Raw genomic sequence first — 24,331 nt, 5'->3', positions numbered from 1 at the left:
AGGCGGGCGGGGGGAGGGGAGGCGGCTGGGGGGGCGGAGGGGGCTCTTGCCGCCACAGCTCTCTCGCCGCCTCTCCCCCCCGGCGGGAGCCGCTCTCAGCCTCTTTGCACTAGTCGCTCCGCTCTCTCGGTCATGTGACCTTAACGTAACCGGACAGGAAAAGCCCCGCCGCCGCCGCCGCCGCCGCGCCGGAGACACCGACCGCGGCGGCAGCAGCAGCAGCAGCAGCGAGAGGCAGAGGCGGCGGCGGCGGGGAGAGCACGGCCAAGGCTGCCCAGCGGTGCCTCCTCCACACCCCCCGCCGCAGCAGCACCGGCGACAGGTAAGCGCGAACCGCCTCCGCCTCCTGGGGCCGGTGCCCACGTGCCGCCCCCGGCCCGGGCTCAGGGAAAGCGAAGGGGGGGCGGGGGCCACCGGAGCTCGCAAACGGTTCCGGCAGCGACGGTGGCAACAAAGAAGACGAATGACCCCAGTCCCGGGGCTTCAGCTGAAGGCAGGCGGAGGGCCCGGACCACACGGGGACCCGGTTCTGGGAAGCGAGGGCACGGACGCCCCGAAGGGGCGGGGGCGGCTGCGCCTGGCGCCGGGGCTCTGGCCGCCTGACAAAACCATCCCTCGGAGCCAGGCGGCGGCGAGTCGGCGGCGGCTCCATCCGGGGCTTTGCGCGAGGGGGAGGGGACGGAAGCCGAGAGGGCGGGCGGCGGAGCGGAGGAGGGAGGGAGAAAGGGGAGGGGGGCGATTCGCGTTCCGTTCCCCGTCGCCGGTCCCTCCCTTCCCGCCGCCACCGCGAAGCGCGTCCCGAGCGGCGGCGGCCGGTGAGCGTCCCGCGCTGGAGCCCCAAGAGGCCGGCCCGTCAGGTGCGTAATCCTTCCGTAATCGCCTCGCCGCCGCCTCCTGCTGCTACCGCCGCTGCTTCTTCGGCGGCAAGGCTGCGAGCTGCGGAAGTGGGTTTGGGGGAGGGGAGCGGAGAGGGAGGGGGAGGGGAGGGATCCGGTCCGACCGGAGCAGGCCCGGCCTCTCTGGCGCTTCTCCCAGCTGCAGCGGCTCCTACAGCTGCTGCCGCTACTGCTGCGGCTCCGCCTCCCGCTCGCGGGCGGGGGCGCGCACGCGCGCTTCCGGCCTCCTCGGGTCTCGCGCTGTCTCCCGCTCTCGCGCGCGCTCTTCCCCTCGCCCTGTCTGGCCACCCCCCCCGCCCCCGGCGCCGGAGCTGTTGCGCCGGCCGGGGCGTTGCGCACGGCGTAGGCGTCGGCATTGTGTTAAACTCCGCGGGACTTGGGCGAGCGCGCGCGCGCACGCGGGACTGAGGGAAGCGGAGAGCGTGCGGCGCGGCCCGAGTGCGTCGCTCCTCCTGTCCCCTCAGCCCCTTGTGGATGGGGGCGGGGCCGGGGGTGCGCGGCGCCTGCCCCGCCCCCGGCCCGGTGCCCGCCCCTTGGGACGGGGCGGGGCGAGGCTGGTGGGACTAGGCTGAGTGGGCGGCCGTTGAGGCGCTTTCTGGCAGCGGGTGGGGGGAAAACGCAGGGCCCCTCGGGCTCTGCCTGGGCCGCTCGCTGCAGCCCGTGCAGTGGGGGTGGGCTCGCTGAGCGGCGGCCTCGAGCTTCAGCTCCATGGGCGACCTACGGCTCCGGTAGGCCGAGGCTAGCCCAGAGCTGCGCTGTGGTTGCTGGCTGCTTGGCCTTGGGCCTTGGGGCCGGCCTCCGAGTCGCGCTTCTGGCCGATGCGGCCCTCACACCCTAGTAGGGCTCCGCGGAGGGGAGGTTAGGGCGCGGAGGCTGCTTCCCGGGTCCGGAGTCGTTTTCTCGGTGTAGCGAAACCCCCAAACCATTCATTTTTAAACAAGGCTGCAAAGAGAAGTGGTAATGCAAAAGATGCTTAGGAAGCGAGGTTTTTGTCCCTTTTAGCTGGTAGTGAATTAAGAGGGCAGTAAAGAAGAACGCAGGGGTAGCAAAGCGAGCAAGAAAGTGGTTGGGCAGAGTGAAAATATAGTTAGTTGTTGCTACGCCATTTACTGCGAGAACTTCAACTGCTGAACTCCTAATTATGCCGTAGGGAAATAACCCAGGCTCGTTGCCCCGTCCCCAGTTTGCGGTGTTGCTTAGCTCTTCATCATACAATGGGCCCCCTTGGCGTGTGACTCTCGGGTCTATTCATTTTCATAGGTTATTGTTTTAGTAAAATAAAGCATTAAAAAGATCGGAATCACGGGCTCAAGCAGAATTCCAAGGTGCTCTGGGTTTCCTTAAACAGGCTGCCCAGTCCTTCCTAGGACCGACCCTCTATGTTGACCCCTAATGGGTCGCTGGAGCAGGGTGTAAGTATCACGAGCATTTTAGTCTGAGGGGCCTGAGATTTTATTAGGAAATCAGAATTAAGACGTTTTAAACCCTCATTTCTCTGATTTATTACAAGCCAAAATTAATTGTTAAAGGAAATTTTTATTTTGCATTCTAAGTGATCTTGGTGTGTGTCCAGGGCATTTTCAAACTGTTAAAAGTAATTTTGAAGAAGGAAGTTTACGACTAATAATGCATTCCTGTAAACTGGGCGTTTCTCAATAAATGTGTGGTTTGTATAAGTTTATTTTCTAGCCAAAGACTTGACCTGTGTTGAAACCATCACCAGATCTCAAAGTACAAGAAGTGGCATACCAGCGGTATCGGTGCCACAGGCAGTCAACAGTTACAGGATGGCAGATAAACCACCCCTAAAGCTTTGCTGTACAGTCCAGCTGCTTACTTGCCAGTTTCAAAGCTTCTCTTCAGAGAGGACGTAAATAAACGGTGCTCCGCCAACTCTTCCAGTGGAATACTCCAGCAGCAGAGAATAAACACTAGATGTATTAGGTCATAGAATAAAAGCTATGACAGTTTCTTTTTTATCTTAATGGTTAATATGAACTTTGCACTATCCTCCAAAATCTGCACTTCTGTGATATAAAAAATTTATTAATTTATATAAAATTGCATTTACCCCAGTTCCTCCAAGAAGATGCATGTCCCTGTGTAAGGGGATATGCTTTTTCCCCAGCTTGAGAATTACCAACATAGAGGTGGTAAGTGAAGGAGATGTCTGAGGCTGACCTATGGCGTTGGCTTGGGATCAGCTTCTTTGGAGTTGGGAGACTCTCCTACCACTTCTTCTTACCTGTGGCTTGTTGCTTCATCCCTAGACCCACTCACCTTTCTATGAAGTAACTTTGAGACTTTGGGCAAGTAGTATAGTGCCAGGCCATCACAGTAAGGGAGGAACTGCTGGTCAGCTGGAGACTTTACCATAAATTTCAAAATACACCTGACAAAAGGGCATTTGTCACTTTTCCTACTTCCTTATGATCTTTGGGTCACAAAGCGTGACCCTGAAAACCAAAAAGGGAATTGAGAATTTTTTTTTCCCCTGAAGAAAAAAAATATTAACATTCTAAGCATTAGGTCAAGAACACTTCTTAACCTTTTTTATGCTCAAGTAGGTTATAATTTGTATTAGCAAATTAAACTTAAATAATTAAATATTACTTTGAATCCATAGTAAATAAGGTTGTGTTTTACAGTGCTGATATGCCCTTGATGCAGTCAGTAGCCACAGAAAGAACACTACAAGGAGTTGGCTGGCCAAGACGGTGACGATTTTTTTTTTTTTTTTTTGGTACAAAGGCCAAGTTTGAGGCTGTTATTTATGCTCAAATGCAGAATCCCCAGCTCACATGCATGAGGTTGGCATCATGTGACATTCTCACATCAAGAAAGCTCCGTGTGCAAAGATAGGAATTTGTAAAACACTTTATCTGGTTAAGTACTTATCAAACAAATCTTTTACTTTACAAGAGGCTTTCGTGTACAGTTTCTTTAAATATTGTGCACCCCTAAGTTCTGCATGAAGCAAGGGTGAACTTCAAAATAATGTGAGGACAATTTCAAAGCGTACACATGTTCTTCTATGCCCCACCTAGTCATTTAGATTCTCCATGTCCCCAGAGTGATTCTGAACAGGGATTGTCTTAAGTGTGGTCTACGGTCCCTTGTGAATCCCCAGGACCCTTTCAGGGTTCCATAAGGTCAAAGCTATTTTCATAATGATACTAAGATGTTACTGGCCTTTTTCACTGTTGACCAAATGTGTCAACATTGGGGAGATCTGCATAACTTAATGAGCTGACATTTTCCAAATAACCAATGGACAGTGTTAAAAGTCATGAATGGGTAAACGATCCATTCAAAGTGTAAGAGACAGCAATGAATTTTACTGTAATAGAGCAGGTAAATTTCATTTATTGATGTGTAAAACTTTTAGATCGCACAACTAACCTTTAAGAAACTACCACTTGGCAAGTTTTGGTGTAATATCAAAGAAGAATGTCTACAATTACCTGAAAAGGCTATTTAAATGCTTTCTTTTTTTTTTAACTGCATATATGGGTGAGACTAGATTTTGTTTAATACTCAACCAGAACAGACATCACAGCAGAGTAAATGGAGAAGCAGGGTGAATGCAGAATCCAGTTGTCTTCTATCAAAGAGATTTGTAAAAATATAAAAAGATGCCACTTCACTATTTTTTTGTTATTTTGGAAGATATAATTTTTTTCACAAAAATGTGTTATTTATATTAACATGCAGTGGGCTTATTGCTATGTCTGATTGAACTAATGTTTTTAAATTTCTCAGTTATAATTTCTAATATAAATATCAATAGTTTTATTCCATATAAACAAAAGCTCTTGATATCATCAGCAATTGTAAAAGAGTGTGAAGGGGTCCTAATACCAAAAAGTTTGAGAACCCCTGAAATAAAATATTGAAGTGAATTAGTCAGTTAAGACTTTGAGTTAAAAATATATTTGGAGCTCCTCTCTGGCATACATGGAGCTACACCTATAGGTGATTATGTTTTCTTCAGATTAATTTTACTAATCATTGTACAACATATGAAAAAGGAAGGCAGTCTCTACTTTGGAGGGTTATTAGAAGCAAATTAGATTAGGTTTTAAATTTTGCTGTGTGGTCACATCCACATCTAAGTTTCCTTAAAGTTGGTTGTAGCATAATGCCTTTCAAATTTATCACTTTAATATCAACTCTTTTTAGCCATAAATCTGACCTGCTTCTCCTTGGCATCTGAACTATCCCTGAACTGCCTCCTTCTGACCTCAACTTATACTCAGAAATTTAAAACTAATTTTAATGTTAACTTAAGCAAAATACGATTAAAAAGAAATCTTTCACAAATGCAATGCTTTCCAAAGTCAGAATAAGTGCCGCTGGTAAGTGTATGTCCCTCCTTTTCCTAATTACTATGGGGAGGATTGACTAAAGAAATGTTAAGAAATATATGTCAACCTATCATCACAACTAAATACATTTCCTAGCCTCAAAATACGGTTTTAAAATATACTAAAATTCAAACAACCAGCCTCATTCAAGTTTACTTTATAGGCCCTCAAGTATTAATTATTAATAATACTAATTGAAAAAGCAGTTCTTTCCTCCTGGTAAGTGTTCTAAACTACTTGAAAGAATCAATCTTACTTGTGGGTAGTGCTTTTTCTATTACTGAGGTGTCCTGTGCATTACAATATTCATTTATGCTTCACTTAAATAAAATCAAGGACTCCAGAGGACCCTTTTAGTGCCCTTGAAATGGGTAATCTAAGTGGTATTTCGTATCTTAGAAGGGCTATTATCTTTAAAAAGTGAATCATCAATTCCCAAAAGCTGTTATGGTCTCCTGTTCTTATACCAAAAGTGAAGGAGGAACTTGGGTTGTCAAAATATAACGTGATTACATTCATCCCATTCAGCTGTTCCTCCAAAAGATGAGTAATTTACTTAAGGATCAGCCCACCGTGTGCTATGTGATGGCAGCTGAAAGCACGCGACATCTAGGTAGTATCCCATTTTCAGAGTGATACAGTGGTGAAGACAAAACCCAAAGCATTAAATAATACAAATGATCATTTGTATTTGGCTTTGGAAAGTGTTTTTAATTTATTTCAACATATTATGTCTTACAGTCTCTGAATTTACTTAAGAAAAAAGCCACTTTGTACACCTATATACGTACATAAAAAGGCATTCTGTGAAATCTCACTTTTAAGAATTGACTCCCGTCTTTATCTCTACTTGTCTTCAGTTCCTCTCTGCTCACTGTTCTGATTTAGGAAAGACAAATGATTTTTTTTTTTTACATTCCATTTATAGTGTTGAATGGGTGGGGGCTTTATATAGGTCTTGAGTTTTATGTCAGTTTGTTGGCCCTCTGTGACTACAACTGGTAAGAACTTTTAGGAATGACCTATAGAGCAAGGTAGTATCGTGGAAGGAGCGTGAAATTTACACCCAGAAGACCAGGGTTCAATGGACTCCTGTTAGTTTACACTTTTAACCTCTTTGAACTATCATGTAACGATTTAAGGATGTGACTTTTAGAGTCAGACACACCTGGCTTCTCCAAAGACTCTCTGACATAAATTACAGACAAGACTTCAGAGCTCCAGACCAACATTACTTACCGACAAGTACCCTCCATCGCTACCTGGCATGTCTCAAAAGCATCTCAATCCCAACATGTCTGGACCTAACCTCATGATCTTCCCCCACAAAACTGGGGTTTTGCCTGTGCTCCCTCCACTGGGGGGAGCCCCATGCTCTATCCGGTTACACAAGTTAGAAATCTGGGGGTTACCTAGGACACCTTAATCTCCCCCACCCTCCTCCATTGAATCCACCAACAACTAGTTCTGCTGATTTTTTTATCTTCTGTTTTTCAAATTCTGTCCATCTTCCTCCCATCTTCATCGCCACCACCCGATCTGTCATCTCTCTTCTAGACCACTGGAAGACCTCCCACCTCAACTACTTCTAACAGGGCTCCCCTTGCCTACCTCCTTGCCACCATCCCCTATTTGGTTAGCCCTTCAGCTGCAGCCATCTGATCATGTAGATCAGCTCAGAATGATATCTATATCGTACACATCTGGTCATGTCACCTTTCTTCAAATCCCCTTTGGGATTTGCTCTTAAGATATGGACCAGAATCCTCAACAAAACCTGCTCTTAAGATAATGGACCAGAATCCTTAACAAAACCTGAGTCTTCAGCTTCACCTACCTCATTCTTCTCTGCCTCTTTGCCCTTCAGCCAGATTGACCTTCTTTTAGTTCCTCGGTTGCATCTTGCTCCCTGCTGTCTTAAGGCCTTTGCAAATGCCCATCCCTCGGCCTGGAATACTCTACCTTTGCCCAGTTAACTCTTCTCGTTCTTTAAATATCTGCTTAACTTGTATTTCTTCACAAACACCTTCCCTGACCCACAATCCCCAAATTAGACCCTAGTTTTATGACCTCATAGTTCCTTATATTTTTCTTTGATCGTTCTTATCAGAGTTGTCTGTTAGAAGTCTGTGTACTTACTTGATTATACCCTTGAACTCTGTGTATTCTTCATACTTGTATCCACTGTCCCTGGCACCTTGGAAAGCTCTCATCATGTGCATGACCACTTCCCAGATCTGCTTCTTAAGAGCTAGCTCTGCATGTGGGCAAGTTACTTAACTTCCCTAAGTCTAAATTTCTTCTGGAAAAAGGCTAATTAATCCTTGACACATAAGTGGTCATTTATTATTAATGCTGTGGTTATTATTATAATTAATAATGAAATAAATAGTAAGAAGACAATATACCGTGGTATTGACCAGGATTAAATGATGTGTGTGAAGGGTTATTATAAACTATAAAGCAGTATTAAGAACATAATTATTAGCATGAAGAAACATGAGGTGACATTTTAAAATTGAAAAATTCTTCCAAAATATAGCACACATTAAATTGATGAGAATTTGGGGGTTAATCTAGGAAGAACAGAAACTGAACTCTTACCCCCAAATCACCCAACTAGTCAGGGGCCAACTGATGATTGGAGCTCAACACTGTTCTCTTCTCTAAACATGTAGTTTTTAATTTATTTAACAAATATTGAACCTCAGACAGTATGCTTAGGCACATGGGATAAAGTAATAAATGGTAAGTAGCACTCAATGCTGGCTTTCCAGAAGCATCAGGCAGGTTCACAGAGGCTCTGGAGGTAAGAAGACCCTCCAGTCTTGAAGGTCAGGGAAACTTTGCAAAGGACAAGTAGAGCTGGGGGGGAGGGGCAGGCGGTCAGTGGTGGTCCCTCTGCAAGTGACACATTCAAAGGTCCTGCACAGAAGTTCCAAGGCCCAGTTCAAACAGGCCCTGTCTCCTGACCATGTGAGTAGAAATCAGGTTGCTGAGCTGCTCAGCTTTGAGAGGGAGGCCCCTGAGCAGTGAGTGTCATGTTCTGTTAGGAGCCCAAGAATGGCCTGGGCATTCAGGACCTTTCCTGGGCAAAGAAAACTGCAGTTTGTCTCAGTTCACCCAGAATTTCCCAAGGGAGTGAAATACATCATTCTGTCTTCCTTCTCGGCAACATACTCAAATAAAACTGGATTTGTGATCATGCTTGGACTTCAGAACAATTGGGACACTTGTTGATCACTTGGTAAAGACCACCAAACTGACAGTCTTGTATCAAGAAAACAATTAGGCACAACTTAATGTCATAAAGTAAAACTTTATGTTGTAATTTTTTTTGGATTAGAAAAAAATTTTTTTCCATATGTTGAATATAGTGCCACTGTCTTTCCTCTAGAAGTATATTCTGACATTATGTCCTGTCTACCTTTTTATGTTGAAAAGCCCTCCATTCCTAGCAGGTATGTAAATATTTTATGTCTTTTCTTTCAAAATAAAGAGTGAGCACACTCTGTTGGACCCCCAGTTTCAAGTTTGCTCAGTTTGTTTTTAGTAGGTCTTGGCAGCCCAGAAGTCTGGAAACCAATAGTTTAGATTAGCACTAGAGTATGGAATGCAGCGGTGAGGTCACCTGTAAGCCATGTTGAGGAATCTGGGTTTCATCCTGAAGGCGATGGGGAAACAAGAGGAGGAGTTTCAGCAGGATGATAACATCAGATTTGCCCTTGAAGAGGTGGTTCCAGCTGTTCCATACGGATAGGTTGGAGAGGCTAGAGCTGGAAACGGGGAGATAAGTAGGGAGGTACAGTTAAGGCGTGGAGTGGGAAAAAGAGTTTAAATTGGTGGCACATGGGTGGCATATGGGGAGTGAGAGGTAGAGGCCTGAAAGGGGAGTCGGGGTTCCTGGCTTGGTCGAGGGGTAGATGATGGAGCCATGCACTGAGCTGGGGGTACAGATGGAACAGGTTTATGTCGATCGCTTTTATTGTCCCTTTGGGATCTGAGTTGTTTTGCCTGGACTGAATTTAAGGTTCCTTTGGGGCAGCCAAGTGGGAGTGGACCAGATCACCACAGAGAGTCTGCGGAGTGAGAAGTGGGCTGTGGACCAAAGGCAGAGGAGCAAAAGAGGAATCTTGATGGGGATTAAAATAGAATTGCCAGAGGTGAGACGAAAACCAAAGTGCGGTGGCCTGGAAGCAGGGCCCGAATATTTATGGAGCCGGAAGAAGGGTATTAAACACGGCAGAGAGGTCGAATAAGCTACTCTTCCATGGGGCTGGGGAGCAAGAGGCCATCAGTGACTTTGGTGGGTAGTGCAGGGCCATTTCAGTGCTGGCGGGCAGGAGCTATGTGGTTGGGTGAGCAGTCGATGGCGCTGGAAAGAGCAGATGTCCGTTTCCTCAAAGCGGGGGTAGCCTGGAGCAGAGCCAGCCCGTGAAAATGCTGCATCCTCAGCCTACGCGGCATGGTGCAAGTAAAGCCTCATGGAAGCGACTATGAAGGGGGCCGTGATAAGGAAAGAAGACTGGGGAAAGGGCAGGACTGCCAGCTGGATGGGGGTGGGGCAGGAGCTCCCTGAGATGCTCCAAGCCCGGTACCCTCTCCTCCCTCTACCCTCTTACCCCATTTTCTCAGGTTCATTCATATATGTGAGAATCTAGGGGATTGTTTTTCTTTTTCCCGCTGAGAAAGGCTTTTTGGTCTCTAGAGTAAAGAAGGTTTTTAAAAATTGATCTGTATGGGATTTTCCCCCCATGTGAAATATGAACATATGACACATTTTCTTTGTTTCTCCTTTCATTTGGTTTTTGCACTTTTCAGAGACTCTGGACATGTGTTCTGCCTTCTGTATTTGAAAGACACATTCAGTTCATTTCCTATTCTAGATGCCCCTAAATTGAGATCCTAAAATAACTAGTAGACCCTCTTTAAAAAAGAAACATTTTGCAGTTTTATCATAGTTTTATTCTTATGATCTGAATAAGATAATTACGTTAGTCCGTTTTGGAACAAGGGGGGAGCCATACGTTTTGCTAAATCGAAGAGATGATATATATCCATTCATGTAAAAACCCCAAACCTCAACATCGTCCTATAAAATATTGATAAATTTGATGAAAATTTTATATGTCAAAACTCTCTCTAGGGCTTCCCTGGTGGCGCAGTGGTTGAGAGTCCGCCTGCCGATGCAGGGGACACGGGTTCGTGCCCCGGTCCGGGAAGATCCCACGTGCCGCAGAGCGGCTGGGCCCGTGAGCCATGGCCGCTGAGCCTGTGCGTCTGGAGCCTGCGCTCCGCAATGGGAGAGGCCACAGCAGTGAGAGGCCCGCGTACCACAAAAAAAAAAAAAAAAAAATTTAAAAAAAAAAAAAAAAAAAAAAAAAAAAAAAAAAACTCTCTCTAAAACAAGAGAGAAAAATATTAGCAACATATGTGACAAAGGGCTCGTTTTCTTTATATACAAAGGGTTTTACAGATTGATAAGAAAAAAGAACAAATAACCTGATAGAAAATGGGCAAAGCTCATGAAGAGAAGCAAGACGACATAAAAATATACTTCAGTTCATCATTAAACCCATAGAAGGTAAAAAGTGATATTGGCAAAGATTCTTTAAAAAGTGATAATACCCAGTGTTGGCCAGAGTGTGGGGAAATGGACGGGGTAGATGGACACTATTGTGTGTCCATAATATTTGAATCTCTTCTAACAAGTATATACACTTTAAAGTAGCCATAAAAAAATCCCCTATTAATTTTAAACAGACATACTTGTACGTAGTGTGTTCCAAAAAAATCAAATGACCCCAGTTTAAACCCTACTTCTTGTTCTTAGGGATTCTATAATCTTGGGCAAGCTACCTTACTTCCCTAAGCCTGATTCCTCGTGTGTAAAATGTGGTTAGCAAGACCTCAAAGAGCTCAAGTTAGTGTGAAAGTAAATGAATGACATATAGGTATTATAATTTTTGTAGAGAAAGGCAAGTTAGTAGGATGGGAAGGGAAGTGTTCTGGCACTTTTCAGAGAACAGCCTTGAAGGCAAGCTTCTAAAGTTATATCCTGGTGGAGGTCAGATGAGAGTGATGTTTCTTAGTCATCTCGGTTACTTTGACACCTGGCAATGTCCCTGTCTCTCCTTCCTGATCTTCATGCTTTCGCCTTCTCTGACATACGCAGAAAACGCTGGGGAACTGAGTTCCCGATCCACACCACTGATTTCACCTGCAAGCAAGACTACAGTCCAGGTCTCCTCACACTCAAACTCCTGCAAGCAGGGTGGCTCTCCTGCCTCTCATGCTTGGATATATCGCTCTTGGTAGAAAACACGATACTTGACATTCTGGAGTATTGCTTTGTGACCAGATCAGTCTCTTAAAGTATCATTCCACTTTGTTCATTTAATTTAGGGCACACTTGTCAGTTTCTGTATCTGCCAGATCATCTGCAGAACCTAACCCTAACCCTAGAACAGGAAAGAGGGTGAGGAGTTGAGCACCAGCTGAGTAAGAATCGATGTGTTTCTGTTTCTATTTTTGTTTTTAAGCTTACTGGTAATGCTTTCTCCATAGTCGCTTCCCTGATTCTGAAGTTAAGCGTCGTGGTTTTAATCTAATTAATTAATGTGTGTGTGATGGGCCTTTCTTTTTTAACTTTTTATTTTGAGATAACTGTAGATTTACATGCAGTCAAAAGAAATAATACAGAAAGATCTCATGTACCCTTTACCCAGTTTCCTCTAATGGGCACATCTTGCAAAATTCTTCTGCATCACAACCAGGGTATTGACTTTGACACTGTTGAGCTGCAGAACGTTTCGGTCACCGCAGGGCTCCCTCCTGTTGCCCTTCTACAGCCAAGCATCGTCGCCCTCCTCTCCCCTCGCCCCTCCACCACTAATCTGTTCTCTACTTCTGTAATTTTCAAGAACGTTATGTAAATGGAATCATACAGTATGTAACCTTTGGGGACATAATTCCCTCAGGTTGTCGCCTGTTTCTGTCGTTCATTTCGTCTTAAGGCTGAGTAGTTTCCTGTGGTTTGGGCATACCACACTGTTTAACTGTTCAGCCATCGAAGGGCATCTGGGTCGTTTCTGGTTTTTAACTGAGGAATAAAGCCGCTGTGGATATACAGGTGCAGATTTTTGTGTGAACCTAAGTTTTCATTTCTCCGGGATAAACGTCCATGTGGGCAATTGCTGGATGGGTATGGTCGTTAGTTACATATTTAATTTTTAAAGAAACTGCTGACTTTCCCAGAGCGGCTGCACCATTTCGCCTTCCCACCAGCAACGGCATGAGCAGTCCATTTCCCCGCATCCCTGCCAGCACTTGATTGTTGTTCTTTTTTGTTTGGTCACCCTGCCAGGCACGTGGTTTTAATCTGCTTTTCCCTAATCGCTATTGAACTGTCTTTTCATGTGTTTGTTTGCCATCTGCATATCCTCACTTCAGGTATTTGTTTCTAATCCCATTGGTTTTGTACTGTTGACTTTTGAGAATTCTTTATATATTCTAGATACTAGTCCTTTATCACATTTTTTTCTCCTACTTTTTAGCTTGTCTTTTCATCCTCTTACCAGGGTCTTCCTCAGAACAAAAGTTTTTAATTTTTATGAAGTACAGTTTATCAGTTTCTCCTTTTATGGTTTGTACTTTGGATGAATTCTAGATTCTCTAAGATTTTATCCCATTTTTTTTTCCCCAAAAATTATAGTTTTGGTGTTCTACATTTAAGTCTGTGATGCATTTTGAGTTAATTTTATATAAGGTATGAGACTTAGAGATCAAAGTTCTTTTTCTTTTTTCCTTTTCCTTTTTTTTTTTTTTTCTTGTCTATGGAAGTCCAGTTGATCCAGCACCATTTGTTGAAAACTGTTCTTTCTACACTGAATTATTTTTGTGCCTTTGTCAAAAATCTACTGTACATATGTATGTGGGTTTCTCTATTCTATTCCATTGATCTGTGTGTTTATCCCTCTGTCACTACCATACAGCCTTGAATACTGTAGCTATATAATACATCTTGAAATTGGATAGACTGATTCCTCCTGCTTTTTTACTCTTTTTAAGAACTGTTTTAGCTATACTAGTTTCTTTGCTTTTGCACAAACATTTTAGAATATTCTCGTCTGTATCTACAATCTTGCTGGGATTTTGAAAATAATTATATCAAACCCATATATCAATTTAGAAAAAATTGACTTATATTATGTGTTCCTAAACATAAATACAGTATGTCTCTTCATTTATTTAGATCTTCGTTGATTTCTTTCAGCAGCATTTTGTAGTTTTCAGTATACAAGTCCTATATGTGTTTTGTTAGATTTACATCTATGTATTTCATTTTTTTGTGGTTATAAATGATATATTTCTAATTTCAGTGTCCACGTGTTCAGTGTTAGTATACAGAATTACGATTGGGTTTGTTTGTTTATTTATTTTTGGCTGCGTTGGGTCTTGGCTGCTGTGCGGCTTGTGGGATCTTCCCGGACCAGGGGTCAAACCTGTGTCCCCTGCTTTGGCAGGTGAAGTCTTAACCACTGCACCACCAGGGAAGCCCCACAATTGGTTTTTATATGTTTATCTTGTATCCTGTGGCATGACCAAAGTCATTTAATAATTCCAGGAGGTTTTGTAGATACCTTGGGATTTTCTATGTATATAAAAGTCATGTCATCCGCAAATAGGGACAGTTTTATTTCTTCCTTTCCTGTCAGTAGGCCTTTTATTTCCTTTCTTGCTTTATTGCTCTAACTAGAATATCCAGTACTATGTTGAATAGTGAGAATGGACATCCTTGCGTTATTCTCAATCTTAAGGAGAAAGCATTCGCTCTTTCTCACCATTAAGTATACTGTTAAGTATAATGTTGATATTTGTGTGCCGGGCTTTTATAAATGCTGTTTGCCTGTGGGAAGGAGCACATCAGGAGTTTACTGATTTGATACAGCGGCGCCCCCAGAGGCAGTTCCCCTACTACAAATAGATTGAGACCACATGGTTTGCTGGAGTGAAGTATGAGGAATAAAGAGGTTAGAACCTTGGAGTCAGAACATTCGGATTTAAATTTTGACACCCCCCCCTCACCTTCTGGCCAGATGGGCCAGGCTAACTTCTTGCACCTCTCGAAGCCCATTTCCTCCTCCACCAAAGATGGAGAAGAGTACCCGTCCTGAGCCCTCACCCTTGAGGAGTTACCACGTGGGGTTATTATAGCCCTGCCAGCGGCAGCCCTGTCCACACGGCAGGAGCTGGAGGATTGTCCAGACTTGGTGAGATCTTGGCCCTACCCTGCTGTGGCCACACCCCAGCACCTTAATTTACTTCTCTCTCTGGAAGGTTGGACAACTTCTCATGGATCATTAGAATTTGCGTTTGGAATCTTAAGCTCAAAGGCAGAAGATCCAGGAAGGTTTGCCGTCTGGCGGGCTGGCTGCTCAGGCCCATTTGCTGGTTCCTCCACTGACCATCTGTATAAACCTGGGCAGAGTATGCAGTCCCCGAATTCACCATAAAGTTCATCATCTGTAAAATGGGAGTAACAACAGAACTACTTCACAGGGCTGTTGTGAAGACTGAGTGAATTTATGTAACGTTTCTCGCAGTGGCTGACATATTAGCCGTGACCATTACTATTGGTGACTATAAAGACACTACTTATTTGTGAATCATCTTTCTTAAAACAAAACTGTTTGCTTTGCAGATTTTTTAAAAAATGGATTTGGCCAACCATGGACTTATTCTTCTGCAACAGCTAAACGCTCAGCGGGAGTTTGGTTTCCTGTGTGACTGCACCGTTGCCATCGGCGATGTGTACTTCAAGGCACACAAATCAGTTCTTGCTTCATTCTCCAATTACTTTAAGATGTTGTTTGTCCATCAGACCAGGTAACTAACGTGGTTGATAATGATCTAATGACTGTAGACTCTGAACTTCCGTGGCCCTCTTCCCCACTGAACATGCTCTTTGCCCTCATCACGACCAGGCGTCTCACTGCCTCTCTCTAGGCTCCGAGTCCCTCAGGACCTCACTCGCCCCAAGCAGCCCCTCCACCTCCAAGTAGCCACGCTGGGGGTCACCTACACAGTCAGGACCTGCACGATCGGGTCCACTACGAAGGCGGCTTCCTCTCACTCCTCCAGCCCCGTCCTGGGTCTCCCCCAGACTTTGAGTATTTATCCTTGTCTTCTAATGAGAAGGTTGGTGGCATGAATGCCCACAGTTTCCTCCTTTTCTCTCTTAAGATGTCTCAATCTCCTTATCTTTGCACAGTTTTTTTCTTCCCATCTCTCTCTCTGTCTTGGAGAAAAGGGCACCTGGTTGTCTAAGGAAAGCAATCTCCCTCGGGCCCTTATGCTCCCAGATCCTACCCTGTAGCTTTCATTCTGTACTTTTCATTTTACACTTGTACCCCCGTTGCCATCCCCAAGCCTGTAAGGCTCAGCCCTTCCACGACACCGCTGTGTACCTGCGTGATGGCGCTGCTTTTCCTTGGTTTCACTGTGAAAGTGCTACAAAGGATGACCTATGGCCTCGCTTCTCCTCTCCTCATCCCACACTCTCGCTCTCCGTTGGCACTGTGGTTTCCACCCTTCGCTCCACTGGCATCATTTTTCCAAGGTCACCTCTTCATCAGAATCACTGCCTCCTCAGTCTCTGTCGTCCTTGTCCTCTGCAGCATTCGCGACTGTTTTCTTCCTTCTGAAGGGCTGTCACCTGCACTTTGACGACTCTGAATCCTCCTTGTTTTTCTGCCTTCTCCACAGGCACCTCCTGCAGTTTTGGTGAGTGGGGTCTCCACGCTGCTTTCTCTCTGCCTCTCCTGATGGGCGCTCATCTTTTCCCGGATCTTGCCTCTGCTGGAAACCAGTTGACAGCTCTGGGCTTGATCTTTCTCTGTCTCCAGAACTCCATTTCCCAAGGCCACAGGCTGCCTGCTGGACATCTAGAATTGAATATCCTCTTTTATCTCATTTTGCATGTCTAAAACTGAATCAAGTCTTCCCTGAAGTCCCTTCTGACTTCCCTATTTTTTTATCTTCAAGTAAGCCATACTAAAAATCTCTCTAAAATCGTATCCTGTCAGTGCCCAAATCATGTCTTCTTCATAATTACCTCTCACATTAGTTCTTTCCTTCCCTTCTCACTTCCATTTCCTAATCATTTTCCACGTTGCTGTCAGATGAATATTCCTAAGCATTGCTTTGATTGGAGTGTGCCTTTGATCCGAAACCTACCAGATTGCGTTACTCCTTTGATCGGAAGCCTAGAGGACACCCATCACACATCAAAATAGCGCACAGATTCCTCATTCTGTCTTTCAAGGCCCTGCAGGCATGAAGCCTGACCTCCTTCCAGCCTGTCTCCGACTGCACGCCCACCTGGACCGCACTTTGCTGGCCTTCTGCCTACTCCCTGAGTCCTAGTTCACACATCACCTCTTCCGTGACCCCCGCCCCCCCAACAATCAAGTGAGCCGAAATGATCAAAAGCAGTCTCTTCCTCTCTCACGTCGCATAGCACTTTTTCCCTTTCTTGTTATTTGCGTACTTACCACCCCTCCTCATTTGTAAGATGCTTGAGGGCAGAGACTGGGTTTTACAAATGTTTTTGAACATTTGCAGCGTACAGTTCAGGGATTTGTACATAACAGCCACTTGATAAATGTCTAGAGGAGCAGAATGGGGGATTGGTAGGATTAATGGCAGGCGGAGCTTGCTGTATCTTGGGACACTAAGGATGCTCCTGTTTCCTTCATTGTCACGGACATCGCAGCGCATAGGCACTGGACGTCTCTACACAATGAATTAAATTGTCTTGCAAAGGGACAGGTTTTCATTTTGAGGAATAAAAGAATATAATGTAATGAGTTTTAAATAGATGCAGGAAACTTAAGTGTAGAACAGTAAGCAAATACCTTTTTAACAAAGGAATGTGATATTGGTGCAGAGAGGAGCCCCAAGTTTGAGCAACAGGGTGTTATAGCCCCAGAGCTGGCACGTGCCATTTGGGCTGCCTGAGGGCCTTGACCACCTCTGCTGAGAGGAGAATCCTGCGCGAAGACCAGAGCCATGCTTTTAACTGCTGGCTACTGTAGAGATAGACCAAGAATAGTTTTTTCACACTTAAGAGAGTGTTTTATGTCTGCAGTTACCACTAGATGTCTCTGTTTTATGGACACTACTGTAAGTGAAAGTTTTAAATCATGTAGCACTGCAGACTTGGAGCTCTCAAAAATAAAAGAGGCGGGCCTTGAAAAGTACAACCTCTGACAACATCTAACGTTTATTTTAAAATCCTTATTTTCAAAGTTCTTTAAGCCCAACTTTTACTTGAAGGGTCTAGTGAAGGAAAGATTGAAAATGTAAATGACTGAAAGTTTACAGGCAGGGCTTGTAGCTGTGCTAAAACTATATTTTTCCTCTATAAAAGTGTTACGTCAAACAGACCTTAGGTGTAAGCATATTGTAAAGAGCTGTGTCCTTCCCAGAGCACTTGGAAATGACCAGAGCGGCCCAGAGCGAGCTTGAGCGAATGAACAGGAGGTCTGGCTGACTAGGAGGGAGAGCCGTCAAGGACGGCAATGGCTGGAACGTGACATAAGGAGTTGTTTGTGTTTTTTTTAATTGGTTGCTAACTTTTTTTTTTTTGTGGCTGCCTTGGGTCTTCGTTGCTGCACACGGGCTCTCTGCAGTTACGGTGAGCGGGTGGCCACTCCTCACTTCGGTGCTCAGGCCTCTCGTCGCGGTGGCCTCTCCCGCTGCGGAGCATGGGCTCCAGGCTCGCGGGCCGTAGAGCGCAGGCCCAGTAGTTGTGGCGCACAGGCCCAGTTGCTCCGTGGCATGCGAGACCCTCCCGGACCAGGGTTCGAACCCGTGTCCTGCATTGGCAGGTGGACTCCCAACCACTGCACCACCAGGGAAGCCCTAAGGAGCTTTTTAAAATAACTTCTGAAGTGTCTTGAGTGTGTCTATGTGCTTCTGCTTTCAGAAAAGAAAAAAAAAAAAAAAAAAGGGTTAAATTGGTGTCTGGAAGCCTCCCAGAGCCCTGGGCACTTGCAGTAAACCCCAGGGACACGCCGCTTCCCTCTCCCTGAGGGCTCCTCACCAGCTCTGCGGCCCCTGGAGTCCTTCCTTCTCCCTTTAAGCCTGGCTGAAGTGTGGACGGGGCCTCCCCAGCCCCATCCCTTCTTTGCCATCAGAAACTGCATGAAGTTCTTTAAAATTTCAGAGGTTTACTGTCCAGTCACCTCCATTCACAGTCGGTAGACAGAGGACAACCTATACAATAACAAATAAGGGGAAATTATACAACTTACTACAGAGCTTTTCTGGAAAGGGGCCCTGCTTTGTATTTACCTCTCATGGATGCTGAAAAATATGGCCCTACTTTGGATTTCCGCCCTTCCCTCCTCTTTGCCCTGTGGGCAGAGGGGCTCACGCTCCCCTCCTCCCGCCTGGAGGAACGTTCCTACCCACAGAACAAAAGGTGCCCTATAGTCTCTTGGGGGTGATTTGCATCTCTGAAGGCCTGTGCCTTCCCAGTTCATTAGGCCTTTGCCTGGCCCTGGAAAGAGCCCCTCTAGTTAAGTCTTCAATCTGGAGTTGATTGCTTACACTATGAGAGTATTCTTCACCACACCTAATCCCTGCAGCTTTATTTTGAATATTGAATTTCCCTAAAGCATCTAAATATGTTCTAGTATACACATAATATTGTTGGCACTTACCTTGTGCTTAAAGGGAGGACCACCTGCATTTGTATTCCTATTTACAGGAATATAAATAACTTAAAAAGGACTATAAAAAGACTCCCAATAAAGACATGAATGATCTGTGTGTCTTTTTTAAAAACAGAGTGACATAAACTCTTCCTCTTTTTACCGTCAAAGGGGTGCTGGTTTTTAGGCTTGATCTTTATTCTTTGGCTTCCATACTTTATAGTCAGACATTTTCCACATGATTATTTGTGTGCAGTCATGTTGAAGTATACACACATTGATAGCGATGCAGTAATTGTTCAAATCTATTTTGTCACAAATTGCTATTAAAGTCACTTTCCCCCCTTTTTTTAACAGAATAAAATATTAAATTTAGAAGAGCAGAATATACTGATACTATTTTAGCATATTGGAATATATTTGTTAGTAAGATAAATAGCTTAATAGTATATATAGTAAATCATAATAGTAATAAGTGGTATAATCAAAAATGATTATAAATTCTAAAGGCATTCAAGGAAGGTGTCTTTAAAGTTAAAAAATGCACTGTCGGGCTTCCCTGGTGGCGCAGTGGTTAAGAATCCACCTGCCAATGCAGGGGACACAGGTTCGAGCCCTGGTCGGGGAAGATCCCACATGCCGTGGAGCAACTAAGCCCATGCACCACAGCTACTGAGCCTGCGCTCTAGAGTCCGCGAGCCACAACTACTGAGCCCTTGTGCTACAATTCCTGAAGCCCGGGTGCCTAGAGCCTGTGCTCCACAACAGGAGAAGCCACTGCAATGAGAAGCCTGCACACCACAATGAAGAGTAGCCCCCGTTCACCGCAACTAGAGAAAGCCCGCACACAGCAACAAAGACCCAACACAGCCAAAAATAAATTAATTAAATAAATTTTTTTAAACGCACTGTCTATAGAATATACTCACTCAGTGTGTGATAGCACACATACCTCATACTATGTAGATATACACCTCACTGATTTATAATGATGCATTAGAGTTTCCCTAATGGCCCAGGGAGAGTTCTTGAGACCTTTTTATTATTGCTGCTTGAATCAGAATGCTGTTTCTGGGTTGATGCAAACACTAAAGTCTAAAAGTTATAAAATCAATTTTGCCAAAACTGCTTTAGCTACCTCAGATAAATCCTTTAACTTTGGGGGGGACTTCAGTTTCCACGTCTGTCAGATGGGAATAATCAGATCTGCCTCATCTACTCCATAGGGTTGTCTTAATGCTCCAAAGAATTGTGGTGCTTTGGCTTAGGAGTTAGACTCAAATTTAAATCCCAGTTCCATTGCTTACTAACTCAGATATTGAGCAAGGTATAAATCCCTTTGAACCTTAACTCATTCTCTGTGAAATGAGAATTAATGGCAATTAAATGAGAAAATGCCTATAAATCCCAACTGCAGGGGCTTCCCTGGTGGTGCAGTGGTTAAGAATCCACCTGCCGATGCAGGGGACACAGGTTCGATCCCTGGTCCGGGAAGATCCCACATGCCGCAGAGCAACTAAGCCCGTGCGCCACAACTGCTGAGCCTGCGCTCTAGAGCCTGCGAGCCACAACTGTTGAGCCCACGTGCTGCAACTACTGAAGCCCACGCGCCTAGAGCCTGTGCTCCACGACAAGAGAAGCCACCGCAATGAGAAGCCCAAGCACCACAACTAGAGAAAGCCCACGCGCAGCAATGAAGACCCAAAGCAGCCAATAAATAATTATTAATTAATTTTTTAAAAGATAACTGGAGAATATTAGAAACAGTTTTTAAAAAATTCCCAGCTACAGTGCTAATGATGAGGATGATTACATTTGATAAGGAACTGAGCATGTCCCAGAGCTGCTTTTCATGCAGTCTGGCAATGCTGGGGCAGTGATCTGACTCCATTCGAGCTAGAATGTGGTTTGCCTTTCCTGTTCTCCCCCCAGCTCTACAGCGCTCCATCCTCATGCTGGAGAGAGCAGAGGGTTGCAGAGCAGGGGTAGAATGAGGTGGTCTTTTTCCTCGCTTTTGCTGTCTTGCTCTTGGGCACTAGTCCAGCTCCTCCATGTTATATTGTTTGACTCTTACCTTGAAAGATCTGCTGAGCTCTGCATGGCACTGGATCAATACAGAGTCCTAGACATTTAGCTAAAAGACCTGCAGGTCAGTGGTTCTTAACCATCTATGGGTCACAGGCCACTCTCAGATAGAAAGCAATGGATCCTCTCCATAAAGCACAAAGTGTTTTATATATGGTATAATTTTACATAGATTACTAGGAGAAAAACTGCTTCAAGAGTCTCTGAGTTAAGATACCACGTTTGTTTAACATGAACTTTCCTTTCTCGGTCCTTTAAAATATCTTTATTGTATTTCTCTCTGTTCTTAATAGGATCAGAGTTAAATTATATAGGTTCCAGAATTCTAGTTCATGAAACGAACAGTAAGATATATGTGAGATGTTCTTGTTTCATTTGCCTTTATAAGTACCGGGATTTTCCCCCAGCCTTTGTTATCGTTTGAGTCACGAATTGACATTCACTCGCAGACTTGTTTTTTACTTGTTTCCTTCAGTGAGTGTGTCCGTTTGAAACCCACTGACATCCAGCCCGACATCTTCAGCTACCTCCTGCATCTGATGTACACAGGGAAGATGGCACCTCAGCTGATCGACCCGGTGCGGTTAGAGCAGGGGATCAAGTTTCTCCACGCTTACCCGCTGATCCAGGAGGCCAGCCTGGCCAGTCAAGGAGCCTTTTCTCATCCTGACCAGGTTTTTCCTCTGGCATCTTCCTTGTATGGCATTCAGATTGCAGATCATCAGTTGAGACAAGCCACCAAGATTGCTTCAGCGCCCGAAAAACTTGGCCGAGAGCCGCGGCCACAGACGTCCAGGATGAGCCAGGAGCAGGTGCCTGAGGCCTCCCAGCTCTCCCAGCTGCCCTCGAATCTGACCCAGGTGAATCGGACACACATGACCCCCTCGGACCCGCTGCAGACCTCACTGTCGCCCGACCTTGTCTCCACTCCTGTTCCTCCCCCGCCCCCCGGGGAGGAGACCAATCTGGAAGCCTCTTCCTCGGACGAGCAGCCTGCACCCCTCACCATCGCCCACGTCAAGCCGAGCATCATGAAGAGGAACGGAAGCTTCCCCAAGTACTACGCCTGCCACCTGTGTGGGCGGCGCTTCACCCTCCGGAGCAGTTTGCGGGAGCACCTCCAGATTCACACGGGGGTCCCCTTCACAGCCAGCCAGCCCGGCGAGAGCCGCGTGCCCCTGTCTCTCTGCAGCAGCGCGGCGGACCTAGGAAAAGACGCCATGGAAGTGCCTGAAGCGGGGATGATCAGTGACAGCGAGCTGCAGCACATCTCGGATTCGCCCATAATCGACGGGCAGCCGCACTCGGAGACGCCGCCGCCCTCAGACATCGCGGACATTGACAACCTGGAGCAGGCAGACCAGGAGAGGGAGGTCAAGAGGCGCAAGTACGAGTGCACGATCTGCGGTCGCAAGTTCATCCAGAAAAGCCACTGGAGGGAGCACATGTACATACACACCGGGAAGCCTTTCAAATGCAGCACGTGTGACAAGAGCTTCTGCAGGGCCAACCAGGCTGCCCGGCATGTGTGCCTCAACCAGAGCATCGACACGTACACCATGGTGGACAAACAGACCCTGGAACTGTGCACCTTTGAGGAAGGCAGTCAGATGGACAACATGTTGGTACAGACGAACAAACCCTACAAATGCAACTTGTGTGACAAAACGTTCTCAACTCCCAATGAGGTTGTTAAACATTCATGCCAAAACCAGAACTCAGACGTTTTCGCCCTAGACGAAGGGCGGTCCATTCTCCTGGGCAGTGGGGACTCTGAAGTGACAGAGCCTGACCACCCAGTGTTAGCTTCCATCAAAAAGGAACAGGAAACAGTGTTGTTAGACTGAGTGTTACCTATCTTTTTAAAAAACTGTCATTTTTACAAAGACTATCTTCCTTCCCTTCCCCCAATTCAGAACTCTTGTTCTCCATGGCATGATACAAACAGGTCCCGGCCCCTCCCCGCCACCCCCCCCCCCGCCGCCCCATCCCCAGCCCCTCCTCCGTAAAGGCTTTGTGCATTATAAACCTGGAACATATTTACTTTAATTCAGGGGATATTGGAAAGATAATGCTCAGTAGTATTTATAAGCTCAAATAGACTTCGAGAAGTTTTAGATGATTTGAAAGCATACTTGGAACTAATGAAGGGTATATAACAAAAGAAAACAGTTCGAATGCAATTTGGTAAGCTAAAATTATGACTTTCCCTGGGTAATAAGTCTTCCTTCTCAGAAAGACAATGTCTGAAAATACAGCATGCTTCTTAGAGATACAGTGGGGCTCTGTACTATGCAAAATCTAGAGGTGTGGGGAAACTTTAAATCCAAGAAAACGTTCTTAGTATTTATCCTCCAGATGTCTTACTTATTTCAGAATGCATCCTTTGAGATTATGTCCAGTTAAGAAAAATTATTAGTTAAGAAATCTACTTGAACAAAACACAAACGAGAAAAAGTAATAATGTGATGGCAATCTTAATTTTTGGATAAAACGTGACAAGCTGTGAGTTTGTGTGTTTGGAAGAGAAAATGTGTGGATACTTGATGTAAACAGGTGAATTAATGCAAATGCCTTATCTAATTGCTGGCTTCTTTCAAAGTTGAACAACAACAAAAAATAGTGTGTTTTAGTTTCTGACAAATTTGTCAGTTGTTTTAAAAATCAGATTTGAAAGTACTGTTCTATAGATTGTCTTTCTGAATAGAAAACAACATGCCATTCTAGCAGTCGCCACTGGTAAATTTGTTTTTAGCACCAGTCAGCTGCTTTTAAATCAGTGTGTGTATGTGGGGAAAAGGATACAGGAATATGCATCTTACAGGGAAACTTGGGAGCAGATGTAGCAACTTTAATGACTTTAAATGTTAATGCTAATAGTTTACTGGCAACATTCACTGAAGCATCAAAAATGGCAAAGAGAAATCAGGACAAAACACTTAATTGCTGTTTGGGAGAAAACTTAATTTTGATGTTTAGTGTCCAGTTTTTTTTTTTTAAGCACTGAAATTTCCTCCATCGGCCTGAAAGCGGTAAAACGTGTCCATTAACCTTCCTTTAGGCCAGTAACAGAATGGTCTCACAGAATAAAACAGGAGCCAGAAATAAGGACCGAAGGGGAAAGGGAAGAACAGTTAATAACTGTGCTCTACGTATATGTTAAAAACTGAATATCCCGTCATCCTATTTCATGTATAGTTGAGTTCTCAGATTTGTAAGTTTTTATACATACTTTCATTGAATAAACATTTGACTAAATGGG

At 45.1% G+C, this 24,331-nt stretch overlaps 1 protein-coding gene across 3 annotated transcripts; it reads left to right on the top strand.

The window, feature by feature from the left end:
- The first annotated feature begins 32 nt into the window (after window positions 1–32).
- On the top strand, window positions 33–24,331 carry ZBTB2 (zinc finger and BTB domain containing 2). Of its 3 annotated transcripts, none has more exons than XM_059083465.2 (3): window positions 33–322; window positions 14,967–15,151; window positions 21,545–24,331. In XM_059083465.2, exons 2-3 carry the CDS (start codon window positions 14,979–14,981, stop codon window positions 22,914–22,916), a joined length of 1,545 nt encoding a protein of 514 aa, XP_058939448.1. In that variant the 5' UTR covers window positions 33–322; window positions 14,967–14,978; the 3' UTR covers window positions 22,917–24,331. The 3 variants fall into 3 exon arrangements, with proteins under 3 accessions (XP_058939448.1, XP_058939451.1, XP_058939449.1); XM_059083466.2 differs by lacking the exon at window positions 33–322 and adding an exon at window positions 690–857; XM_059083468.2 differs by lacking the exon at window positions 14,967–15,151 and having other exon boundaries at window positions 43–322.

The sequence above is a fragment of the Kogia breviceps genome, chromosome 13, assembly GCF_026419965.1.
Source record: "Kogia breviceps isolate mKogBre1 chromosome 13, mKogBre1 haplotype 1, whole genome shotgun sequence".
NCBI lineage: Eukaryota > Metazoa > Chordata > Mammalia > Artiodactyla > Physeteridae > Kogia > Kogia breviceps.
The sequence above is the reverse complement of the archived record's forward strand: the minus strand, read 5'-3'. Positions and strand labels throughout refer to the sequence as shown.

Bases quoted from the DNA above. Each gene is read 5' to 3' on its own strand.
- ZBTB2 (XM_059083465.2), top strand. From the start codon at position 14,979: ATGGATTTGGCCAACCATGGACTTATTCTTCTGCAACAGCTAAACGCT. The intron at 15,152-21,544 runs GTAACTAACGTG...TGTTTCCTTCAG, and splicing joins TTGTTTGTCCATCAGACCAG to TGAGTGTGTCCGTTTGAAAC.